We start from the raw sequence: 27,343 nt of genomic DNA, 5'->3' as shown, positions 1-27,343 counted from the left end.
TCCTCTGGTGGAGCAGCTGGTCCTAAGGTTGCAAGAGCTGGCAGCAAGGGATGCTTGGTCCATCCATCCCTCCCTCCATCCCTCCCTCCCTGATGAGGATGGCTTTCCGAAGAAGTCCGGAAATTCCCGAGGCTTCCCTCCTTCCCCTTCGGGCTCCCAATCACACAGAGGGCTGCGCGCACACACAACACACACACACCATTGCTGGTCATTGTCCTCCTCCTCCTCCTTCCAGCTCAGCTTGCAAGAGCCATTGCATCCTCCTTTGCTGCTGCTGCTTCTGAGATCTCTTCTTTTTCTAGCCTGGATCTGGTCTTGCACCACCATCACCATCACCCAAAGACCTTCTCCTCCCATGGATTGGGGGGGACTCTAGGGCCTAAGCATCACACACACACACACACACACCGCACCCTGCCTGCCTCCCACCCAGAAAACCTTCCGATGGATGGGAGACCTATCAAGATGGCTTGATTTCCATTGCTGCATATTTGGAAGGCAGGAGGGTCCTTGTTAAAGGAAATCCCCCCCCCTTGAAGTAATGGACTGATCCAGAAAGCAGCTCTTTGAGGGATCCCTGCTGGGATGCAGTGGGATCCCCTGCTTTGGTCTGCCTTGGAGGAATGGTCCCAGGGAGGAAGATCTGGTGAACTCCTGCTTCTTTGTTGTTGTTGTTGTTGTTGAAGGAATGGATCAATCCGGATAATCCCCCCCTTTCCCCTTTAAAGGGAGGAGGAGGAGGAGGGGATCCCTGCTGCTTGGCTATCAGGATGGCAATGGGCTGATCCAAGGTGGGATCTGGTAAGAGGAAAACCTGCCAGCTTGGGTCCCCCCCCCCCATCCCTTCTGTTGTTGTTGTGAGACTGATGGGGAAAGTCAGCCTAGACCCTGCTTGGATTTGATGGAGAGGGAGGAAGATGAAGTAACCTTGGTCCAGACATGGCAAAGGGGGACCAGTTCATCTGGGTGCATCCTCTAACCCAGTGGCAGACTCTGCCCTCCATCTCCACCGACCCTCCTGTTCCTCCTCCTCTTCCTCTCCATCATCCAGAATTGGTCCTCTCATTCTCTTAAGCATCCTTCATCACCATCATGAAGAGAAGTGGCAAAGGTCTTCCTGCCAGGTGCCACCTCACCCAGGCTGACTACTGAGGACAATAGGGAAAGGAGTAGGAAGAGGAGAAGGAGGAGGAAGAAGAAGAGGAGGAGGATCAGGGCCTGCCGGAAGGGACCAAGGAGAAGAAGGGGGCCACCCCTTTGAAATGACAGCTTCCCCATTCCCAATCCTTCCTGGGAGGAGGCACCAAGACTGGTCTTGTCGCCTAGGCAACAGCTCTGGGACACCCCTTGCCATCCTCCCTTGACAGGATCCCAGCCCTGGGTAACCAGGACCAAGGTGGGCTTGGGGACCACCAGCTCTTTGCTCTCATCCCCATCCACCCACCCATCCAAGCGACTGGTCCAAGTGTCATCTCTCTACTCCTGATTTTCCAGACCAGAGGATCCGAGGTGAGCAGGCCCAGTCGCCAGACAAAACCGCATGCTCAAAACTGGTGATGCAGGGCTGTTGTCTGTGGCCATAACCCCCCCCCCCAATCCCTTTCATATCTCTGTCTACCCATCGCTCATCCACCCATTTATATTTCTGTCCACCCATAGATGCATACACACAATACTGACATCCATTGTCATATCCACCCTGTTCAACCTCAGCCATCATAGGCATCCCTTCTCTCTTTCTTTCTGTTCATCCATCTCGCCCTCCTTTTACCGCCTCCCCTTGCCAACTGATGTACTGTTCTTCATTCCACTTTTGCTTTTTAGATGTCTCCATGGAGCCACCACCTGTTTCCTTGCTGCCTCAGGGTGTGGGATGTGGGGAGAGGGTGTTCTTTATTTGATTTGATTTGATTTCATTTTATTTTTTAAAACCGCCTCCATGTACTCATGCCCAAGCTGGGTGTGGGAGTCGTATTTCCATTTCACAAGAAATCTACCCACCCCACCTTCTCCACTGCCTGCCAGCTCCTTTTGTCTGTTCCACCCTGGTGCTCCTCAGCCCCCGCCACATCTCCATTCCATGGTGGTTTCCCTTCTTTATATGTAGTAGAGGTAAGGAGAGATAGAGGGGGATTTGGATCAGAGCCGGTGCTCAAAACATCATTATTCACACACACACACACACACACACACAATTTGCAATTCAAGGAGCATCATACAGAACAGGGTTTGGCCCTCGAAGAACTGAGCCCACTTTGGTAAGAGCTCAGCCTCCAAGACAACATCCAGTACTCCCCTTCAGCATTCACATCAAAAATACAACAGGCCTAAGATTCAATGGTATACAGAATAAAGGAGTAAGCTATGGGGAAAGGGAGTGTGCAGTCTCTTTGTTCCCATTCACTAGGCCTGGCCTGGATTTAGTAAGCAGTTATGGGGCAATTCTTGGGTCTATTGGAGTGCATCTTTTCCAGATTTGAGAAAACCACAATGTGGGACTGATTCCTTCCTTCTTCAGCAGATGCCTTGGTGTAAGATAAGAGCAAGCTAATGGTAAAAAGGTTCTAAATCCTGGTCCCTGAGCATTTTAGATGAGGCTTGACTTCACTTGCAAAATAGAATCTGGTTTCTTTTCACTCCACTTCAAACTAGGTTTAAAATCAGAGCTAATGCCACTCAGGTTCTGAATATGAATTGTTTGCACTTAACTGTGTTCTCATACCACTCAGGAACAAATCTATTGTGAATGGTCTACATTTCTGTTACAACCAACTTTATTGATCTCCACAATTGGGCCCATGAAAATAATTAGTTAGCCTATGTTTCATACTTACAAATAACCATCTTATCATAGCATTTATAGTCATCAAGAATTACCCCCAGGCAAGCAAGCAGAAAAGCTTTATAAGAATTATTTAGGCCCTAAAGACTAACATAGAATGGCTCATAAGGGGGAAGATATGCTGTTATAAACAAATGAGTAAATAAACGGTAGGATAGTAACATTAAGAGACTTATTTCTGAGGCTGAGTAAGTCACGAGTAAGTTAGGAATATACCTTTTCAGGCAACTATTATGCCTTGTCTGGTTGTTACATAGGTCAAATATTACACTGATGTGGAGGTTCCCAGCATTAACTACTCTCCTTGTTGAAAATGAGTAGCAAGTATCCCACATCAGATAGTTAAAGACAAAGAAGGTAGAAAGCAGAAAGAAGTAATACCAAAACAAAGTCTGAAGATAACCCAACTGTCCAGCCAGCAAAGTAACCCATGAACATTGGAACCAATAGCTTTTAAGCCTAAACTTTCAGAGACTCTGTCTGGACATAGCTATAGACCACCTGAATCAACTGAGGAAAGATCCTGAAGAATTAGACTCATGAACAACTCTTTACTCACTAGGAGCCTTTATTCCTTCTTTGCCTGGTAATTTACTGGGCAGAAAAAAGTTCTGATTTCTTCAGCCCAGTTTGAGGGGAAAATTTGGGTACCCTGTCTTCCAAAACTCTAGGATCCCTGTGATCTGAATCAAAGTCCCTTGAAAACAGGCTGTTCCTCTGAGATATTTAACTCAGGTCACTGAATCCACTGAAGAGGATTTCCCCATAGGAGTCATGTAAACCAATTAAGTATTACAAGTTGTCATCTACAGTAAGAACAGGATTTGCTTTTTTTTATATATATATGTAAAACCTTAGTAAGTCAACCAGCTGTATTCCTTAGTAAGTCAACCAGATGTAACTTAAGAGATTCCACTGAATAAGTATGATTTTCTAGAGTAAATTAGTTGACATCTGTGAAGCTAAATGACTAATAGGTGCCTAATCCTACTAGAAGGTCTCTAGGAGCTGCTGCCTTTATTTCATTTATAATGAGGCATAGTTCTCTATGGGTTTGAGAACTGAGAGAACATTTATGTCTGTGTGTGTATGTTTTTTTTAGGTGACATGATGCATGAATGAGTATTCATCCATTTAGGTGTTTCACTGGAACTGTTAGTCATTGTGTATTAATATGTTTGTGTGTTTATGTATGGGTGTAATATAATGGAAAGAGGTGTGCTTAAGGGCACTTATAAATATGTTAAATGAGTATCTTGATCATGCAATCCTGATTGTTCAGATGTAGTGCGCCATTGACCTCAATGGGACTTACTCTCTAGTAAGTGTTTTTGAGATTTCATACCTAGTACATTGATGCATGCCAGCATTTGGTTTTGAGTGTGTGTTTGTGGCTTGCCTGGACCAAGCAGGTTGTGTTGCCACGTGTTTTGGATCACACAGACGTGAATGACTATAGTAGGATGCTGACATTTTTTGTGAATGTGATCCAGTGGGTAGTGAGTGTGTTTTGGTCTCTGAGCATACTTATTCATAAGTCTCATTAGCTTCTTTTGGTTTGCTCTTGAATCATAAGGACTGCATCATTGTGCTATCGCATTACTCTTTAAGTCTTTAAGGTGCCACAAGACTCTTTGCTCATGCCAATCCCATATCTAGAAATGTGTCTTTGTGTGTTTGTCAACAGACTGATGAACCTGCCAATAAAACTGGACATGCTGGTAGGCATAGGTCAATCAGGTTATGAACATCAATGAAATAATTAGTGTGTCTGGGGAGATCATGTGCATTGTGCCAGAAAGCATGTCAGTATAAAGACTGACTTTATACATTATGGGCCCATTTTCACAGATATGGAATGGTGTGCTTTGTCGTGCTTGTGCTTATGAGAGTATGCATGACTCAGTGAGGCTATAATGAGTATTATCAAGAGATATTGTGTGTGTGTGTGTGTGTGTGTGTGTGGCCATGACTGTGAATGTCCATGAGAAAGTACTATATTGGCAGTGTTTGTATGGCTATATGCATTCTATCAGTTATATTGTGAGAGTGCCAGTATGTGTTACTGACCAAAGGTGAAAAGTAACTTCCTTCTCAATTCCTATTCTAAGCAGCAGGTGTCAGTCCTGGAGCGATAATTGTTTGGCCTTGGCCTTCCCCAGATCTATGTACTTCAGCCCAATAATGCTTTTTTTATCAAATATAATAAATGGAGGGATGATCTGTATTTGAGTTCTCAGATAAAGAGAGCTAGAGTTTTGGCATAGAGACTATTAGGAAACTGAAAAGGGCAACTAGTCTAGTGATCAGCAACACAGGTAAAATCTAGGCTGTTCAGTTGTTCCCCTTCCCAGTTGTCCAGCTACAGACCTAAGGGATGTGTAGAGGGACTGTGGCTGTGGCAACAGGATTTTCTGGCAAGTCCACTTGCAGTTATGAGAGGGCACCCGTAGCTTTCTTAAAGGAGGCCTTCAGTAAAGGTAGCTGCTGAACGGGATATCTAGCACATCCTATACCACGAGGTAGGACTATCAGACTTTCAGATCAACCCATGTGGCTTGGACCAAAGTGTGCCCAAGCAGGCACTTCTAAAACCGATAACATCAGGTGACGCAAGCATGTGAGCTATGTTCTGTCATGCAAGAGGAGAAAAAACTCAAAACAACCCTCCCCTTCTAGAGCTATTGGCCAATCTAATCTCTTGAAAAACTACTTACCAATGACAGATGTGAAAAGATGGGAGCAGGAAGAAATTCCAACTCACTGATTCATAAGGAAAGGGAAGGGCCATAGTTCAGTGGTCAAGCAGGGGTTTCATGTGACGGAGAAGATCCCTGGCATTCCTCATGTGAAGCCTCATGTAACAGAGCAGGGCATGTCCTGCTGGGAAGCTGTGGACAGTCAGAAGAGGGAATGCTTTGAGTGATCTGAGTCAATATAAAGTAGTTTTGCAATTTAAAAAATAAGTGCTCATTTTAAATTAATCTCAGCATCACATATATCTGGTCTTTAACAGGAATGACCTAACTGGAAGATGAAGAGCAGAGACCTAACACTGTGTATGTGTGTGTAGGAGTTTGCTGTTGTTGTGTGCCTTCAAGTCTTTCCCAACTTATGGCAACCCTACGGCAAACCTATCATGGGGTTTTCTTGGCAGGATTTGTTCAGAGGAGTTTTGCCATTGCCTTCCCCTGAAGCTGAGAGCATGTGATTTGCCTGCGGTCAACCAGTGGGTTTCATGACTGAGCCAGGATTTGAACCCTGGTCTCCAGAGTCACAATCCAACACTCAAACCACTACACCATGATGGCTCTCATATGTAGGAGTAAGAGAAAATATTTTATTGAACTCTCTATGGCATGAGGGATTTGTGCCTGCACAAGGTAAAATCCAGTTCTTCAGATAGACATTTAGTCTAATGAGTATAAGTAAATTGTATGTATGAGGGGGGGAAATAGCCATGACATGTGCGCCTATCGGTGTGGACATGTGTGTCTCAGACTCTGATAAATCTGCATGAGATTAAAATCTACAAGCTTTGATTCTGAGGAGACATGCACACTGTATGTTCCTACATAGCAGAGTTCCTCATCTTTGTACCGCCTGATGACTGACAGTAACTATCATCAGCTACACAGGGATGTAGCCAAGGGGGGGGTTCTTGGGGTCCGGACCCCCCCTTCCATTAGAAAAATGAATGGTGTGTGCTGCTGTGCCGCCGCACCCAAGACCCATTATAATGGTGGCACTTAGTCTAGACCCCCCCTTCCTAAAATCCTAGCTATGTCCCTGAGCTATATCTAGCAGAGTAATATGCTGCGTGGAGATGATGGGCACTACTGGAGGTGCCAGGGTTGGAAAATATGATATCTTTATCAGCAAACATCAGCCAGGAACAGGAGATGTGGCTATTTGTGATGAAATACCAAGTACAGCCAGCATGGCATAGTGATTTGAGCATTGGACTACAACTGTGGAAACCAGGGTTCAATTCCCAGATCTGCCATGAAAGCCACTGTCACATGCTCTCAGCCTCAGGTGAAGGCAATAGCAAACCACCTCTGAACAAATCTTACCAAAGAAACCAACAAATGATAGGGTCACCTTAGGGTCACCATGTCGACTTGAAGATGCACAATAACATACATTGATGGACTGTATGTATGTAAAATTACATCAATATGTTGTATGTTTGTGTGCAGGCACATTTATTACTGTTGGTCCAAAAAGCTCTCCTTTGCACTCATGGCAAAGTATTGCACTAAAAAGTGGATATAATTTATACTCTCATTTTGTACATCAAAACCTTTCAGCAGGTCTTCCAATAGTTAATCTGCAGGCAAGGGGTGAAGGGTTACACAGATAGAAGGAGCAATGGATTCTGTCTAGGACTATTGATGGATTGAAAAGTCCATCGTTCCTAAACATCAGGACTAACTCTGCCTGGGGGCTGTTTTTATATTGTATAAAGGCAGGGAAATTAGGAAAGACTTGCCCAAGGAGTAAGTCTTTCCTCTCTCCTCCCCTCTCTTTTTCAGGAATACTACTAAAGTGAGGTACTATTGCTGGGGATACAGCCTGGTTTTCTCATATGAACCCTAATAAAATCTGCCTCCCAGCCCAGATATGAATAGAATATGAGTTTTCTTTTTGTAAAAAAAGAAAAAATCACTGTAACACTGCTGCACTTTGGGACAACACTGGTAGGAGATTGAACCTACCTTCCCACACAACACCAGAGTGACCAATTAAATGTCACAGTTGTATGTGTGTACATATAAATTATGTCCTGGGAAACAGTGATTTTCCTACTGGAGTGAACAAGTAAAAGGAGCAAGACCTCATTCTTCAGGACAGTGGCACATGCACCAGGAAAGAAACAATCTACAACATCCTTCATCTTCTGCCCTGGCATAATGGCAGGCACTTCACAAGGCAACGATTTACCACTATGTGGCATTTGGGATTCTAGCTCCACATTGTCAGGGCCTGAAGATTTGAGCCTAGGTTGCTGCCATAAAACTCACTGGGTAACCATGGGCAAGTCACACTCTCTCAGCCTCAGAGGAAGGCAATGGCAAAGCCCCTCTGAATAAATCTTGCCAAGAAACCCCCATGATAGGTTCACCTTAAGGTTGCCATAAGCTGGAAATGACTTGAAGGCACACGACAACAATAACAATTATGTATTTACAGTTGACCCTCCACATTTGCAGTTCTGACTTTTGCGGATTTTATTATTTGCGGGTTTGATTAATATGTTCTCTCTAGGAATCCTTAGGTCCTCCAGCGCAACTCTGCCAGATGTTGACCATAGAGTTGAGCTGGAAAACCTAGAAGTTTTGAGGGAAAACACTTCTCTAGGCATCTGTAGGTCCCACAACACGATTCTATGATCAACCTCTAGCAGCAGATGTTGATCATAGTGTTGCACTGGAGGATCTGGAGAATTTTAGAAAGGTCTTAGGTAAAAAGAATAGTATTTTGGGGTTTTTTTATTTGCAGTTTTTCCATGTTCACAGAGGTCCTTCACCCCTAAACCCAGCGAATGTGGAGGGACCACTGTATTTGTATCTCCATCCTCCATCTACGTGGAATTCCCAGTGCTTTTCCATTATGATTACTGGTAATTACATGGCATTCTTATTCTTTTTCTTTCATGTGTCTGTGTCTGTGTGTGTTTTTGTAGCAGGTCTTGTGTACTTTTATCAGTAACCTGGTGTGCAGAAAGATAGCAGTTGGGTTTTTTTTTTCTATCTGTGAATGAGGAAAAGTTTTACTCATATATTTTTGCCTATCAGGCAGCTCTGTGTGTATGGGGTGGGGGTTTACAGGAGCCTTGTTAGAGGTGAAAAGAACACCAACAATGGGATCTGTGTGGCTCTTATAGTCCCTAACCAACCTTGCATTACTCATCCCACATACTCATCCATCCTGAGCCATTAATCTTGAGGGATCCCTACTGTGCACTTTCCCAGATGAAGCTGCTATTTTCTCACCTCCTTGGGCAGAACACACCTGAGATAAAAATAAGAACATTCTTATGTACTTGTAACACCTTTATTCTCACCAGGAGGAAAACAATCACTGCTTGAACCTCCACCTTCCCACTATAACATACTGAAGGCTCTTCTCTGCTTTCATTATTAATACAGTGGACCCTTGTTATACGCTGGGGTTTGGTTCCAAGATCCCCCGTGGATAACAAAATCCGTGGATGCTCAAGTCCCATTAAATATAATGACATAGCAAAATGGTGTCCCTTATACAAAATGGAAAATCAAGGTTTGATATGTGAAATTTATACTTTTTTGGAACATTTTCAAGCTTGAATCCATGTATAAAAAATCCGTGTATAAGAAGGGCTGACTGTATACCCTGTAATGTAATTTTGCCTGCGCTGGCTTAAGAATAGTTTGCTTTTCTTTAATATCTCATAGCAGATCTCTGAATCAGACACATCTCAAGACTATCTGGGCAGGATCAGTCATGGAGGGCAAATTATGAGCTGGTATTTTCATGTCTCTGTGAACGTTTGTATTAAATTCAAGGTGCTTGCCTCCTCTCAGAGACTTAACAGAGAGCTCTAATGGCAACTTACTTTGAACATTTTTGTAGTTAAACTGCTTTTATTTTGCGTTTAAAAAGCAATAAAAGATAGAAATTTGCACACATACAAACAAAAGAAAAATTAAAAAGGCTCAATTAAAACAAGAAAATAGTTGGAGCAAAAACATGCAAAACAAATTGGTAACAAAACAACTTACACTTATATACACACACACATTTTTTTTTTACATTGGATTACAACAATAATAGTTTTATCCTATTATTACTCCTTTTTAGGCTACGACCTTTAATAATTACTCCCTTTCCTCTTACATATATTATAGAATCTACTATTTAAATGAAATATATAGAAAAGGTTACTTTTACCTTAAATCTCAATTCCAAAATACAGTTTCCAATTTTTTTTTCTCTATAAATATTAACAATGGCTGACATATCTTCAAATATAGTTTTGTGGAAGTTCCTTTTATCAAATTTGTTAGTTTATCTCTTTCCGTTAAATCTAGCAATTTGTCTATCTGTTCTTTTATAATCAGTCTTCTTCTTGCAACTTCCTTTAACATTTTGAAAACATTGTCTTCAAAATCTCTGCAAGAGACAGGACAGTGGCAGTGGCCCTCCTTGGCCCTCCAAGTTGTTGAACTGCAGCATCCCGCATTTCTCAACTTTGGATATTCTGACTAGGGTTGAGTGTTTCAGCACAATGACATCTTGATTCCCATGCCTGATTTATTTGGATAGAGACCTAAAATAAGAACTAATCCAGATACACAAATAGAACTTCAATTCTTTAAAAGAATACAAACGGCATCCACTTTGTGTGAAAGAGTTTAATCCAAATCTTCTTGGATTGCAACCCCATCAGCCTTCTTAGCCAGTATAGCCAATAGAGAGAGGTGGCAGAAACTGCATCCCAGCAACATCTTGAAGACCAGTATTTTCCACCTCTGATGTAGAAGGATGAATGAGTAATAACTGTGTATGCATTTTAAATGCATTAATAAAACCATTCTTTTAATTCCATGTGTTGTTAGGGGAAAATTCTCATGGCTGCTTACAGACTAATACTGTATAACAATACAAAACTAAAATTGATCTTCATTTACTATAAATCAGCCAAGAGGATATGAACACAATTAAAGAAAAAAGCCTGCCTTCCAGAAAGCCACTAGGATTTTATCCAAATGCTTTTACAAATGACTATGGCTGCACCTGCATGGCAGAAATGATACAGTTTGACACCCCTTTTGCTGCCGTGGCTCAGTGCTATGGAATTCTGGGATTTTGACATTTTGTGAGATACTGAGTGAGCCCTCTTTGTTAGAGAGCTCTGGTGCCACAACAAACTACAGATCCTAGGATTCCATTGGAATTGCAGTTAAACTGTGATGTCAAATTGCATTATTTCTACAATGCAGATGCAGCCAATGTCTTCATATGGTGCTTTAATAATATTTATTAATTACATTTTCATGCTATGCAGAGGCTGAAGTATTCTGGGTGGCTCACAGAAAGGGCACCCAGCAAATTTTAATGTCAAAGGCTGAGAGAGGAGAGGGGCACCACCACTGAAAAAGGCCTGTGTGCCTTACCCACACAAAAGTAATTTCTCACAGCCATAGCAGTCAGAAAAGGATATCATAACAAGAAGCATGCCCATGTATAGTCAGGGACATTATACAGTAAATTCTGGGAACAGGGGCAGGTGGGTTTCATGTGGTGGTTTTCTATGTTGGAGTTCTATATATTTGACAGGGCTTTACTGGTTGAGGAATTCCAGGGTTTGTAGCCCATATGCCTGGGGACGCCTGCTATACACCAATCTTTGATACAGTTTGAGTGTCACAGCTTTTGCCATAGAATACCAGGATCTATTTAGTGGTCTATAATTCCTTCTTATAGGCCAGAAATCGACAGGGCTTTGGCCACCTGAAAAAGCTCTATGGGATGCTTTGTGCCAATGCAATGAGGGCAGAGAAGAATGATTTTTCTTTGATGCCATCACTGCTATGGAATAAATATTTTTAAAAATCCCCATGCTATAGCTCTAATAAAAAACAACTCTGCAAGTTAGAAGATGCATGATCAAATATGCCTTGTGCTTCTCCACTAAAGTACATCCATTGTACTGTCCAAATGGAAATTCATTTAGAGTTGGATGGCACAGGTTGTAGGATCTGTGCATTAGGTATGCCCTCCTCTTCAGACATTGCAGAGGATGCACATAAAGCAGAGGTGTAAGGCATTCATATGCCCAGCTTTTCAGAATGCCCAGAAGCTACTTTAATTGAACAAGAGTATCTTGGATAATATGTTCCTGGGCTTCACATCTTTAACATTGGTACCAGTGGTAGAAATAACCAGTGGTTATTTGGTACCGGTGTTCTGCACAGGCCAAGTATGGTGCAAATAGACCAGCCGACATCTGGCCTGTTCAGTGCTGAAACTGGGGTAAACTCCCTTATAACAAAGTTTAAAAACTCCCTGCTTGCTCCTGATCTTCCCAGAAGATCCAGAGCCCTCCATTCCAATACCGGGTGGCTGTACACATGACCCGTTGTACCATCCGCCGCATCTGGCGCTGCCCAATAGCTCTCACTCTGAGGTCAGAATGAGGTGTTTCTTTAACACTGGTGCTTTGTCGGCCTCCCCACACTTGAAGGTAGCAAGTTAGCTTCAGAGATACAGGCCAGGCCATGTAATAAAATGTTTTCTAACACCCTGCTGCTGCCTTAAACAACCACTTCATTTTCTTCAGTGCAGGGCCAGCCTAGCATCTCAGCATATGGTTGTCTGAGCATATGGCTCATCTACACTGACCAAATACTCTGGACCTCTCCCAGAGTGTTCTGGCCCCACTGCTATGGATTTCCCCCATTATCTCCCTGTAGTGACACTGGGATGCTGTCTACACATGCATCCTGCTATGTTGCCTGGCACTGCTGCCAATGAGTTCAGAATGAGGCATCTAGTGTTGATCATACGGTTGGGTGCCCCATTGTAACCACAGAGGGAGTGACTTGTGCCACCACTGGCAATGCTAGGAGACATAATGGGGTACATGTATATGCAACCACCCAACATCATTACTGAATGCTCCTGGTTTTCCTGCAAAGTTCAAAGCAAAAGGAGAGTTATTTTAAACCAATTGAAGACTGGTATGATGCAGGTTTGGTGCAGGTCTGGCCTTATGTCTTGAAGACACTTTGCACTCGAATCGGGATTTGTCCCTATGATGTATAGACAGGTCACTGTGTGGATAGGGGGAAACCACTTCATTTGACTCATGTAGCCATGCCCTGAGTTGCCCAGATTAGAAGAACAGAGCAATATACTATATCTTTGGGAATTAGGTGGCTTTTCAGTCAAAGAATAGGATTGCCAGTCAAAGAATAGGATTGCCAAACTGGAGATGGCTTTTAATGTTTGTGTAGATGAAGAAGGAAATACAGTAGGTGTTGCTTGTCATACAACCAGTAACAAGCAACACCTGCTGAAAATCCTTCTTCTCCACAGCCATTAAAAGGTATAGGAGCCATCTTCAGTTTTCATGCTGGCAACAAGGGCTATGCAGGAGAGAGCCAGGAAGAGCAGGAGAGTTTATTTGTTTATTTATTTACTGTATTTATACCTCGCTCTTTAGAAATGCTCTCAGATGAAAGAATTGTGAGAGGGGCTGCATGGACTAAACCATTTTCACATCATTGCCATAGTGACAGTCCATGCATCAGAAAAGGCTGCATGTGCACACGTGTTGACATCTGTTAGAGACCATCCACATAAAGTGGAATCTAGGATCCTGCCTCTCATGAGATCTGTGTACATTCCCAACTGAAACATTCAGACAATATACAGAATGTGGAACCTAGGACTAGTGTACACAACTTTACAATCTCTCCTTGCATATTTTTTCCATGTATGATTATGGAGCAGGGAGGATCTTCTGACCCAATGCCCATGTGTCATCTTACCCTCATGGCGGTGGGGAGTCTATTGGATTTAGACTGAGGGGAGCTAAATCTGAGTCTCCATTTGCCATGGAGCTCACTGGACTAGTCACATCACCCCACTTAACCTGTCACACAGGGTTGTTTTGAGGGGGTGAAAGATCTGGAGACCATGCCCTATGAAGAGCAGCTTAGGGAGCTGGGTATATTTAACCTTGAAAAGAGACGTTTAAGAGGTGACATGGTAGCCGTGTTTAAATATTTGAAGGGATGTCACGTTGAAGATGGAGCAAGCTTGTTTTCTGCTCCTCCAGAGACTAGGAAACGGAACAACGGATGGATGAAAAGAGATTTCACCTCAACATTAGGAAGAACTTCCTGACAGTAAGAGCTGTTTGACAGTGGAACACTCTGCCTTGGAGAGTGGAGTCTCCATCTTTTGAGGTTTTTTAAAAGAGAGGCTGGATGGCCATCTGTCAAGTGCTTTGACTGAGAGTTCCTGCATGGCAGAATGGGGTTGGACTGGATGGCTGCCCTTGTAGTCTCTTCCAACCCTATGATTCTATGAGATAGCCTGCTTCATTCATGTACACCGTTCCTTGAGAGAAGAGCAGACTATATGTGAAAAACACATTCCTATCTATGGTTATACTTCCCACATGTTCAGGGAACCTTTTAGCCTGGAAAAAAATCCTTGTAGCACTTTTGGATATGGAATCATAGAATTGTTGAGTTGGAAGAGAACACAAGGGCCATCCAGTCCAACCCCCTGCCATGCAGGAATTCTCAAAGCATCCCCAACAGATGGCTATCCAGCCTCTGTTTAAAGACTTCCAAGGAAGGGATGAGGTGTGTAGAAAGGAAGATTTTCAATAGACAACTTGATATTCTGTTCTCACCTGCTCTCTACCATAATTAAACTGGTAGATTTACTTTACCTACTCCACTTCTAGTTCCTTTAGACAAGCTTTTTGGTGTGTTAAGTATGGAGCCCAGAACTCTACTTTGTTTTTAAATGTCATTTAAAAATAATAAATGTATGTACTTCTGTGTATCTAGGTACTTTAGCACAGGGACTGTTGGAACTTGTGATCCTCTAGGCATTGGTGGATTGCAACTCCCATCATCTCATCATTGGCTATACTGACCTGGGTGCTAGAAGTTGTATTTTCAACTTGATCCGTAGGACCACAAGTTGACCGTCTCTGCCTTAATGTGTGTAAACCACTGTCTTCTTTGAGATGGCCTTGTTTCACTTTTGTAGAAATATGACCACAGCCCATCTGAATTTACTGTGAAATGGGGATGATGGTTAAATGAATGATTATTGAGAAGGTACAAAGTATTCACCATTGCCCAGATTTATAGAGGTAGCATCTGTTTGGCAGAGGTTTGTGTAAGGGAGGGTATAAAAGGCTTTCATTTCAGAGGGAGCTATTTTAGACACTACATGATTTAAACCCACAAAATCCATACGGAGCCATAGCAAGAACGCGTTCAGACAGCCTTTGTCACCTGCCTTGTAAAATATGCTTTTAATGTGTATACAGTGAACATGAAATGTGTTGTTGTAAAGTGCGTTTAAAATAAGCGTTCTCCATGGATCCATGTGGCAATGGATTTGTGAGCATGGATCGCTACATGTTCCTAATTTTTATGGATTGCTCATATTTTGGAAACCCTGCTCAGGTATAGCAGAAGCCTTATGACAGACATTTTCCCAATATCCTTCAGGATGGCAGAATTATGTGTCTGAACAAACTTCAGTCAGTTGTGCTTTCAGTGTCAATGGTTTTTTTTAAGTAAAAACAGGCATCAGAATCTTATTATACGAACACTATGTATTATGTAGCACTGTAACAACATTGCACCCCTTCCTAAGACCCCACCCCAATGGCATGACCCCCCTCCCCAAAAAAAAACCCTCACTTACCGGTCCATTTACCTGTTGACCCAAAAGTGGCAGCATGACATTGCTACTTTAACCTGTGAGTGACCTCTGGCACAACAGGCAGAAAAAAGACCTCTGTTGCAAATCCTCTCTATAGCAGCTCATGCAAAATATGTGGGAACGTCAGGCAGCTGCTTCCCAACTGGCAGGGGAATGGATCTCCATCGATCCCAGTGGCTGCTTACTGGTAAGTAAGGTTTAGGAGCTTTCATGGTCCCTACATAGCCCCTAAGCTAGGGGCTACACAGGGATCATGAATACATAGCAGTTGTGAACGCGTAACTGTAGGTTATGTATTCACAATTGCCCAGCAAGATTCTGGCCAGGATATGTGGCAGCGAATTAAGGGGGAAAAATAGAAACATTGTTTAATTGGAAAAACTACATTGACCAGAGCTGACGTGGGTGGCAGTGGTATCTCTCCGTTTTTCTACCCATCTACCTAACTCATCAGTTAAGTTTAAAATAGTATTACACTGTCTAGAATTAAAACACTGATTTAAAAGCAAATCATGAAAGCAATACAGAACAGTAAGAAAAGTCCTTTTCTGAAAGTTCCGGAAAGTCTGGGTTAAAAAGGTCTTTAACTGCCAAGGAAAGGACAGTAAGAAAGTAATGTTGACACTGTTTGTTGCAAGACCTGCAAAGCAACACTCTTGCGTGGTCTGCCCTGCCATATTGCTTGCTCACCAGAGCCCCGCGTACACGTGTAGGGAGCTCTCATACCCTTCTCCACTAATGATGATGATAAAATTTATTTATATTTCCCGCCTCTCCCTGCGGATCGAGGTGGGATTACATCCGTTAAAATAAATACAAATACAAAGATACAATCAATAAAATACTGACATTATTAATAAAATTGCATGACAATCATAGTAAACATGGCAGTCATAATCAAAGGAGTGGAACATTTTATTTAATAAGGCTCCTATGCAAGGTCGGGTGGGTAAGCCCGCCCTTATATAGCAAGGAATTGCAGGACTATCCATGATTTGGCCAGTTCAGAGATTGCAATTCCTGCTGCAGGTACCTGTATGGAGAGTTCTGGATGTTAACCCATAAAATGGCTATGTGTTTACAGAAGATTGTGTGTTGTTTTGTGGTATAGAGGTAGTGTAGCTTTGCATGGCAGTGGTAAAGAACGTTATTTGCATGCAAAAAGTCCCAGGTCCAAACCCAGTGAAAAGGCTAGCAGATGATTTGAAATATTACTGTCTGATACTGAGAACTGTTATCTGTTAGAACAGACAATAGATGGACCACTGGTCTAATGTAACTGTTATAATATAGATTCCAGTGTTATTGTGTGAAGGTACTTGTAAAAGAAGTGCCTATCCAAGTTGGCATACCCCAGATGTGTTATCTACTCATAAGTCACCTCCTCGTGGGCTTTAAATGGCCTTGTGGGGTCACCGCCTAGGCAGCTGAGAGGAGATAATACTGAACTGATGTGCATTGTTTCAATAAGTGCATAGCAATGTAATGTGGGCTCTTCTTTTAGTCTTGCAGTGGTGTACAAAGGAACTGGGAGATTTCAGACCAAATGCCAAAAGAGATGGGGAAGGGTGGCATTCCTGTGCCTTTAACAGACACAGAAAACAAATAATTTCAGCAGCTACAATTTTTCTCACATTTGTGTAACAAGCTGCCCCTGGCCATATTCGCTCTTTTCAGCAATGGAGTTTATCAAACGGGAGGAATTTCTCTTAAATTCGAATGAAAAGAAAGTGGGGCCAGAACGCATTCACTTAAAGTCGCTAGTTTAGCGCAATTATGTGAATGCGCATTGAGTTCAAACTGGCTTCCTATTGCCCAAAAATAGCATGCCATTGCCCGAATTTGCGTGTGGCAGTCTATCGTGCAATAACGTGAAACTCCATGATTGCGTTCGGACTGACTTCCCATTGCCCGAATTTGTGTGTAGTGGGTTATCACACAATAATGTTAAACCCCATGACTGCGTTCAGATTGCCGTTGGATTATACTTCCAATTTCCCTTGTCTGATAAACTCCAATGATTCAACACCTTGGCCTCTTTTCAAAATGGTCACTTTAGTAGAGTAAAAGGGATTATTTCATTTCTAAGGAGCCTGATATATAGTTTTCTTTGGAATTCTGTATGTACCAATGCTTGAGTGGCAAATATAAAGATCCTCTTTGCATTTTCCTATCACTTCCTCTATTTTCTTTCCCCCAAAAAATGTTAACTATCAAAAAAAATTTTTTTTAATTTTTGTTAAAATCCTCCTAAGATTATAACTCTATAAGTAAACAAAAGAAAATGTTTCAGAATAACTAAACAAGGAACAAAATACAAACGTGATATTAGTCAGAGCAAGATGTGTTTATTAAAGCTATTTCTTTTTTATACATCTTATGGTTATTACATCTCCTGCTTTTGAATAATGGTTGTAAGTTTCATATTTCCAAGGATCTTGTTCTTTGGAAAGATAGACAGTATCTTACTAGAGATAGTAAAGATCTTACTACCAAAAATTTTTAAGTGGGTAAGACAACAAAGGGAAGGAAGCATAGGAATGTGAACAGATATGGCCGTTTTGTCCCTAGTTAAGACCATCTGCATGACCACAGTGAACTGAAGTCTACAAAATTAAGTTCTTAAAACTAAAATCCTACCCCAGATTCTGAACCCATTTCCTTAGATGTGCTGTGATGATTTTCCAATGTCAGCCAGTATTCATGTGTTGGTTAATAGTAAAGATTTTGAAAGAGAACTCCCTTCCTGGTTTGGACCCTTTTTCAAAGTAAGCTGCCTCTCCACAATAAGTGGATGATTTTTGGAATTTAGTAGAAAAACAAATAGGAATCTGCCTCACAGTCTTACTGATTGATAGCATTTGAATGTATTTTAAAATGAGGTTTCAAAACTTCAGACTATAATCTCTAGTTCTACGTTTCCACTTTAAAATACAGAGGACCTGGGTGAGTAATTAAAATCACATTAGCGGATATTATGCGGTCTGTGTACATTTATTTTTTAACTAACCAAAGGACCTGTACCTTCCTGCATTGACAGCAACAACTGGAGATGATCTACTGTAAAGGAAGATGAGGTGCATATATATATATATATATATATATATATATATATTACTATTGAATCCCAATAATGGGATTCAATTCAAAGCAACTTACAGCTTATTAAAAACAGTACAAATAAAAACTATGCAAAAACATAAATTGAAAAGTATAAATATAAAAGTTATTTTAAAAACAATTAAATAATCTGTAAAATTAAACCATTTAGATTAATTAAAAGATCTTATAAAAATCAGCAAAACAGCATTAACACACCACTAAAAGTCCATCACAGTCAATTTCTAAAAGCCTGACAGAAAAGAAATATTTTTACTTGCTGGTGTAAGGAGAGCAAGGGACTATCCTAGGCTGCTAGGGAGGGAGTTCCACATTCTGTGAGCAGCCTGCAAAAAAGATGTCTCTGTAGTTCTCACCATACAAACTTGAAAAGGTAGTGAGACAGAGAGAGGAGCCTCTTCTGAAGATCTTGAAGTGATAACTGGCTTATATAGGGTGCTTCAAATAGCCTGGACCCAAGCTGTGTGACATTATGCTTTATACTTATGTAGAAAGAGATAGTTTTCTTGTACATTGGATCAAACGTTGATCAGAAAGGAGACCGCAGTCAAGAGATAAGAAGAAGACTAGAATGGCAAGGGCAGCCCTGAAAGAACTAGACAAGCTTTCAAAGAGCAAAGATATACAACAGAGTACTAAAGTTAGAATCATCCAAGCCATGGTGTTCCCCATTACTGTGTAAGAATGTGAGAGCTGGACAGTGAAAAAAGCAGAGAAAAAGAAAATCAACTCGTTTGACACGTGGTGCTAGAGAAGAGTGTTGAGGATACTGTGGATAGCCAAAAAGACAAACACGTGGCTTCTCAAATAGATCAAGCCTGAAATAACTCTAGAAGCCAAGATGATCGAATTGAGGCTCTCATACTTTGGCCACATCATGAGGAGGCACGATTCATTAGAAAAGACAATAATGCTGGGAAACATTGAGGGTAAAAGAAAGAGAGGAAGATCACACACCAGATGGATAGACTCAGGGAGATTGTGAGCCAGAATCTACAAGGCCTAAGCAGTGCTGTGGAAAATAGAGGGGCTTGGAGATGTCTCATCCACAGAGTCACCATGAGTCAAAGTCAACTCGAGGACAGTTAACAACAAAGAAAGAAGGTCTGTTAAATGCAGCATGCTCAAAAGTAAGGAAGCCCCGTTTCTTCCTTTACATCTGTCACCCAGTACCTATGTGGTGTCTAACATGGGAATTGCTTCACAGAGCATAGAATCAAATGATGGTGATGGTAGTGTTTAGGAATTAACATTTATCGAATACGTCTCTACTGCAGGATCCTCTGTTGTTACCAACCTCTCCCCTCCCATGACTAATGCTAGCCAGTCCAACACTTCCCAAACTTTTGATAGCTGAGATACACTTTTGTCCTGAATCAAAATTAGAGAAACATTCCATTCTTGTCATAGAGACAAACTAGGAATGACATTAAACATGTAAAATCATTTGATGTTTCTATGTTTCTTCTTCTAAATAACAGCAATAGACAGACTAGATCACGACTTCAGCATTTTTAATGAAGATTCATTGAAAACAATTACTGGCACCATTGCATCTTGACCCTAAGCCTAAGAGGTTTAATTTTTGGAGTAAGAACACAATTTACTTTTCTCCATGTGTCTACAAGAGTCACTTACCTGGACATTGTCTGTTCCAGAAGTATAGGTCTTTTCAGAACAGTGATTTGTGCATTTTTGGAATGCGCAATCTTTGAGGGATATGTCACCAATTGTATGACTGCCTTGGGAGTAGCATGATGATGATGATGATGATGATGATGATGATTTATTTATAGCCTCCCCAATCACAAGCATAATAATTTAATAATCTCTGAAGCAGGAACATAGGATTATCAGACTGTAGTACAAGTTGGCTGGAAGTAAAACATGTGGAGTTGCAACAGGGAGTTTCTTTTGCAATGGATGGTTTTTGACTCATAGTCTAATTTTAATTAGTTTTAATTTTTAATTTTAATTTAGGAAACTGAGGGGAAGGTGGCTTGATCGGTTAGGACATGCATGATAGACAGGAGGAGGAATGGTATTCCTACCAAGCTGCTTAGCTCTGGAAAGTTCCATGGGGATTTTCTGCACAGGTGCAAAACTCCTTTGTGCAAGGCACAGAATCTGCGAAGTAGTAGCTTAATTTGCAATGGACATTGTTGACTCATAAACTATGCCACACTTGTAATGTTTTCCACTGCAAACTGTTTAAACCTCCTGTGCTGGGCTGGCCAAATCCAAATGGGGAATGGGCTCTGGGACCTTGTCAGAAGGACTTCACTGAACAGAGCAGTTCAGGTACAAATTTTGATGCAAGGGTTAAAAAAAAGCTATACCTGCTGAAATTCCAATTCCGTTCTAGCTCAGTGGCAGAATGCCTGCTTTGCAAGTTTAATTCCCCAGCATCCCCAGGCAGGGCTTTCAAAAAAGACCCCAGAGAGCCTCTGCCAATCAGAGTGGACACTTATTGAGTTTGATGGACCAGTGTTCTGACTCAGTGTAAGGCATGTTCCACTGTTCCTGTTGAATATTAAAGAGTTTACCTTTCTTTCCATTTCATACCCTTAGTTTGGCTCAAGGTTTAGCAGTGGAAAATAAGGTAATGCCTGTGTCAATTTCTGCTTATAGATTACATTAGGAATTCATCTCAAGAAAGCATGCACAGTTTTGCTGTATTAATCAAGAGAAGCATCTTTGGGTGGGGGGGGAAACCCATGCTTTGGAGTTAGTTTTTACTGCGTAGGATTACAAAATAGCAAAGTTGTCAGGGATGCAGAGAGTTAGTATTATTGACTAACAAAGGCCCAGTACAGACGGGCACATTGCGGCGATATTAGGGCTCAATAGGGCTGGGCGTCCATACGCGCCTAGCCCTAGTGATGTCACAGGTGCATGCACCCATCCACACAGCGGGCACCACAGCTATGGAGCAGCATACAGACACCTGTCAGCAGAAGCAACATCATAGGGCTGCAATGCAGCCCTTACGATGGTGCAAAAAAGGAGCCTTTAGTGCGCATCTGTGCAGCCATATGTGGATGCTGCTGTACAGCTGCACAGCAAAGAGGGGAAGTGTTTCACTGCCCGTGTGTACTGGGCCTTTAATGGCTTTTAAAGACATAGCCATGTTCATCTGGAAAGTCAGTATGCAAAGGGATGTTGTAGCACCTTTGAGACTAACTAAAATAAAGAAGTTGGTAGCATGAACGTATGTAGACTTATCTGAGGAGGTAGACTCAAGTCTATGAAAGCTTATTGTACCAATTTCTTTCTTGTCTCAAAGGTGCTGCAAGATCCCTTTGCATATTGAAATGGCTTTTAGTCACTTCAAGTTGAAATCATTTGAATTCCCCAATGATAAGCTCCTCAAACATTTGTAATAAAATATATTAACTAGCAGTGTGTTAAATTTAGAAAGTACCCCCACACACACACACACACACACACAGACACCAGGCAATGCAAGATATACAAGGTTGTACTTTCTTCGGTAACCATCTGACCATGGCATACAATTCAGAGTGTATAAAGGTTTGCAGAAGTGATTTCCTTCTAGCATAAGCCGAAATTAAACTGTGCTCACCAGAGTTTTAATGAGAAAGACAAATATTCCGAGTGCACATAAAAATTAAAAACTTGGCTCTATTCCATACCAGTTTAACAGTCACAGTGTTTCCCAAAGTACTCTCTGGGAATTATGGTAGAGATCCTCACTGCCATTGTCATACCCAGGATTCCCTCTTGGAATTTCTGAATGGGCAACTCTACTAAAACTGATGGTAAATACTGTGTGTCTTTCCACTCTTTCTGCCAAAAGTCAACTGAGTGTGCTGGAACAGCAATGACCTTTACTTGATGCAGTAAAGCTAATAGTGCCTGCCAACATATTTTTGGAGTAAAGTACCCATAATCTCTTAACTTGGCTATGCTGAAGATGAGAAAGGCTAAAACCTCTGGAGAACTTCAGTTGACCACCCCTACAACAGCCTAGCACTGAGCATGCTTTGGGAAATGTTTCCACTGCATTTTGGGGGAATGGCTTTTTAGAATGACAGGCCACTGCTTCCAAGATAGTACTAAATCCAGTCAAACAGTCCCTGACAATATTGGGGAATGTCTCTTTTTAAAAAACCTTTACCTTGTCTGTTCAGAAACAGGTTACAGTTCTTCCTATTTTGCAGACAGAGGTTGAGAAGATAGTGACCTGCTCAAACTGGAATTAGACATGGATGTGGTTCAGTGATATAAAGTGGTGGTCCAAAAAACTATATCACTGGTTCAGTGATACAAAGAATGGAATATATCATTTAATATTATCTTCTCCACAGTTGCATGGAAAGCATTGTTGATTTGGCCTTTTTATCAATCATTGGCTGGGTAACTGGGGAATGAGTGCATGCAAAACCAGCTCATCTTAGTCTATATCATAGAGCTGCTGTAAAGAGAAGGGGGAAGATAATGTGTGTGCTTCAGTTATATTGTTTAACTTTTGTATGTTTTATGTCATTTTTAAAATTGTTTTAGCTAGATGGTTTTGTTTTTTTAAAAAATTATTGTAAAATTTTTTAAACAATTATATCTGTGAGCTACCTTGAGTACCTTTCTGAGAGAAAGGCAGCACAGAAATGAAATGAAATAAATGTATGACAAGTTCTTAGGAGGCTAGGATAAAAATGTAACAGATATGGTGCAGATACACCTCTACCCCACTTTTCATGACAAAAAAGCTTTTAACCACCCTTAGATGTTCAGCTTTTGTTTCCACAAGTCTAGGAGCATCTCCCCTCTGATTTTGAAATGTCTATGGTTATTCCACATCACCGTGTCTCTGTGTGCTGGGGCTCTTGTATGACAACATCACGGGAAAAATTATGTTATTACAAGGGACTTATATCTCCCCCCTGCTTTTCCCCACAGACAATGCCTCCCTTTTCCACTGGGATCATGGGTCATCACCGGGCACGTCGCCGCTGACCCAGTGTCCCCTTTCTTCTGCTCCACCTAAAGATGGCCAGTGCCAATGAGACTGAAGAGGCCCACGGCTCAGCACCTCACGCAGCCTCCACCTACGCCAAGCTGTTGCTTCTGGGCCTCATAATCTGTGTGAGTCTGGCAGGGAACTTATCCCTTTCACTGCTTGTGTTGAAAGAACGTGGTCTCCACAAGGCCCCCTACTACTTCCTGCTGGACTTGTGCCTGGCTGACGTAATCCGCTCAGCTGTCTGCTTCCCTTTTGTCCTTGTCTCTATCCGCCATGGCTCTGCCTGGACTTACAGTGTGCTGAGCTGCAAGATTGTGGCCTTCATGGCTGTCCTTTTCTGTTTCCATGCTGCCTTTCTCCTTTTCTGCATCAGCGTCACGCGCTACATGGCTGTGGCCCACCACCGCTTCTATGCCAAACGCATGACCTTCTGGACGTGCATAGCTGTCATCTGCATGGTGTGGACTTTGTCAGTGGCCATGGCCTTCCCACCAGTCTTTGATGTTGGGACTTACAAGTTCATCCGTGAGGAGGACCAGTGTATCTTTGAGCACCGCTACTTCAAAGCCAATGACACTCTGGGTTTCATGCTCATGCTAGCTGTTCTGATCTTTGCCACCCATGTGGTTTACATCAAGCTCCTTCTCTTTGAGTACCGCCATCGCAAGATGAAGCCTGTCCAGATGGTTCCAGCTATCAGCCAAAACTGGACGTTTCACGGGCCCGGAGCCACAGGGCAAGCTGCAGCTAACTGGATTGCTGGCTTTGGCCGTGGTCCCATGCCTCCCACCTTGTTGGGCATCCGGCAGAATGCCCATGCTGCCAACCGGCGCTTGCTAGGCATGGAAGAATTCAAAGCTGAGAAGAGGCTAGGTAGGATGTTCTACGTCATCACTTTGCTCTTCTTGGTTCTCTGGTCACCCTACATTGTGGCCTGCTACTGGAGGGTATTTGTCAAAGCCTGTAGCATCCCCCACCGCTACCTCTCCACAGCTGTTTGGATGAGCTTTGCCCAAGCGGCTGTCAACCCTATAGTTTGCTTTCTACTCAACAAAGACCTCAAGAAGGGCTTGATTGCCCACATTCCCTGCTGGAGGACAGAGCCTGAACTACCCAGAGAGCCTTACTGTGTGATGTGAGCAGCGCTGAGGGTTGGCTGGAAGGCAACCGCCTGTGCCAAACTGAATTTGGGTTTTCTTTTTTTATTTCTTTCTTTCACATCACACAAGATGCCAAATGATGGGTCGTTTTTCTTCCCCTGCAACTTTGGTGACGTTCCCCGGAGTATTTGGTGTCACAAATGGACTAATCTCTCAGTTATCCTAGGGCAAGCTTCCCACAACACCCATTAACTGCAGTGAGATCAGAGCTGGATTCTGGTCTCGCCACCCCTGGGGTAAATCTAGAGCCATATGATGACAGTAACTGGTCCCCAGTAGTATTCTAGCCACTTCTTCAAGGAGGTGCAAAATACCCTGTATTTTTACAGAGCTTTTCTGTTTTTATACTCTGCAAGGTAAAGTCAGGCACCCCAAAAGTGCATAGAACCAAAATGCAAGATTTCTTAATGTCCATTATTCCTCTTATTTAGCAGTTCTAAAGGTATGGGTAGTGTCGCTGAAGGGAGACCGGGTCAGATCTTTGTGCTTAGGTCTCCTAATGCAAAGATAGAGCCATTACACCCATTAGACCAAGCAAGGCTGATTTGGTTTTAAACCTGAAGGGTGGTGATGGCAGCAGGGCTCTAGCAATGGAATCAGCTTTCGTGTAAGATTAATTTTCTGATCTAGCCAGTCAGTCCATCAATTAAATTAATTCCACATGGTCTCAACATTTAAAGGAGGGGGTACAGAGGTAGAAAGGATGGAGGATGGGGGGGGGGAAGGAAATAGGCAGCAAACACAGCTGTTCTGGGGAATGCCAGGGAGCCAGCCGTGTGACTTAGCTCTTTGTCAGTCAGAAGCTGTAACCAAGGGAGCCTTGGAAAACCCACCTCAGTTGCCATGGCAGCAACCAATCCAGAGCCCCGTAGAGCATGTCACCCTGGAACAATGCAAGCAGGAAGATGTGGGGTGGGGTGTGGGGGAGGAAATCCTAATGCACTCCTTGGGAAAAAAGGCAGAGACATCAACATGCAAGGCAGATAGTAAAGCACCTCCAAGGCTGCAGAAAATGCAGGGTGGCGATCAGGAGCAATGATGTCACAGCATGGCACATGCCCTGCTAAAACAGAAAGCCAAAAACATCATAGTCGTAAGGCTTATTCGGCTCTAGAGCACCCTCCTCGCCCATCCTCATGAATGCAAATGGCACAGCGCCTTGCTCTCCATCTTGCCACAGAACTGTTCACACCTTTGTTGTGAAACATGTAGAAACCAAGTAGGAGAAGTGTGCCACTCCCAGAGTTGCTGTCTCATATCTGGATTTATTCCAGTGGACTAGTTGTCAGTGTTTTGGGTCATTGAAGGAAAGCAGACAAATGACCTTGTGGGTTATAGGGAAACCTTAGTTCTATGTCCATCTTTTGAGAAGGGACTCGAGCCTAGGAGAGAAAGTAGGGAGGAGGGACACAGGACAGGAGTTTTACTGTCTCAGAGAGAAAAGATGGGCACAGCGAGAAAGAAAGAGGGCTTCTTCAGACCTGGTTTGTAGAGGTTTATCTTTTTTTAGGGGAAGGGGAAACATGGAAGTCAGAATCCTCTGTTCTGTTTTCATCTAAAAATATGAACAGAGTCTGATATTGGGAGCAGGAGAAAGTAGGAATATAGATGTCTGGGTTCATGCTTAGCTGTGATGCCCACCTACTGTATTTGAATATTGCATTACCCAGAGGCAGGCACTCTTGAAATAATTCCTACTTTTTTTGTTTGATCCCTGCCAACGAGAGGAAGGGCACATGCAGGACCCTTCCTCAGTCTCCAAAGGACTATTGTTAATAATGAGGTGGAAGATGGGGTGGAAGAAAGGACTGAGGGGGAAAGAGGTGGCAGGAACGTGAGGCCCTGAAGTTGGTAGTATTGTGAGAGAAAAGCAAAAGGACACAAAGAGGGATAGGTTAAGGGACGAGTTGAGAGAACAGAGCACAGTTCACGAGGTGGAGGAATCCAAGCCTGGGGTTGCAGGGAGGACATGGGGAACAAGATGAGAGAATGGGGTGGGGATTGGGGCTTTCCCCCTTTCCCCCTTCCAAAGGACCCAGATGTTGACTTTTGCCTCTGAAGAAAAGACTGTTCATCTTACCCTCCAGTCCTGCTACCACAGTATGGCCTTAATCACTGGCCAGAGTTATGGCCACCCCACAGAAATCCATATTTGAAAAATATGGAAGATGAACACAGATCATTTCCAGAATGCTTTTTTTTTCTGGATAGAGACATTTAAAAAAAAATTGGTTTTCTTTTTGGTTTTCTTTTTAAAAGGGGAAGTGAATAAAGAATTTGCAACTCTGTTGGGGGAGGGAGGGATGGGTGGGGGCACAGGACAGACAGATGGATGTGTGTCCCCTGCAACGTATGCTTCTAGACTTCTTTTGGATGGGGGCAGCTTTGGGGGGATGGGTGAGGGGGGACTGGTTCAGGGGGTGGAAATGGAGATTTGGGGTAAGGATTCAGTTTGATCCTGCCCCGCCACCCTCTTTTTGTGTCAAAATTTGTTTCCATTCCCCACTTTTTCTGGGGATTTTCTTGTTTCCTTTCTTGGTTTTTTTTAATATAAATATATAAAAATGATGGAATGAAATGCAAAATTCCTGAGTGATTTCTTTGAGTCAGGGGCAAAACCAAAAGTAAGCAAAGAAAAATCCTCTACTGAGGGCCAAACTAGACATACCTTGGGAACTCCACAATCAGATTTCCCAATGTCTTTTTTAGGCTTCAAAGCAGCAGTGTAAGTGAAGATGTACCCTTTCTTCTTTGTGCTGTCTCTGGAAG

At 42.5% G+C, this 27,343-nt stretch overlaps 1 protein-coding gene across 2 annotated transcripts; it reads left to right on the top strand.

Annotated features, from left to right (window-relative positions):
• Positions 1-215: 215 nt before the first annotated feature.
• LOC149322951 (putative G protein-coupled receptor 173) lies at positions 216-25,990 on the top strand. Of its 2 annotated transcripts, none has more exons than XM_089485319.1 (2): positions 216-801; positions 23,351-25,990. In XM_089485319.1, exon 2 carries the CDS (start codon positions 23,441-23,443, stop codon positions 24,551-24,553), a length of 1,113 nt encoding a protein of 370 aa, XP_089341445.1. In that variant the 5' UTR covers positions 216-801; positions 23,351-23,440; the 3' UTR covers positions 24,554-25,990. The 2 variants fall into 2 exon arrangements, with proteins under 2 accessions (XP_089341445.1, XP_089341437.1); XM_089485311.1 differs by having other exon boundaries at positions 216-1,509.
• The last annotated feature ends 1,353 nt before the right edge of the window (positions 25,991-27,343 follow it).

Source organism: Sceloporus occidentalis, unplaced genomic scaffold (genome assembly GCF_023333645.1).
Source record: "Sceloporus occidentalis isolate IW3139 unplaced genomic scaffold, rSceOcc1.0.p SCAF_1, whole genome shotgun sequence".
NCBI classification, from domain to species: Eukaryota; Metazoa; Chordata; class Lepidosauria; order Squamata; family Phrynosomatidae; genus Sceloporus; species Sceloporus occidentalis.
The sequence above is the reverse complement of the archived record's forward strand: the minus strand, read 5'-3'. Positions and strand labels throughout refer to the sequence as shown.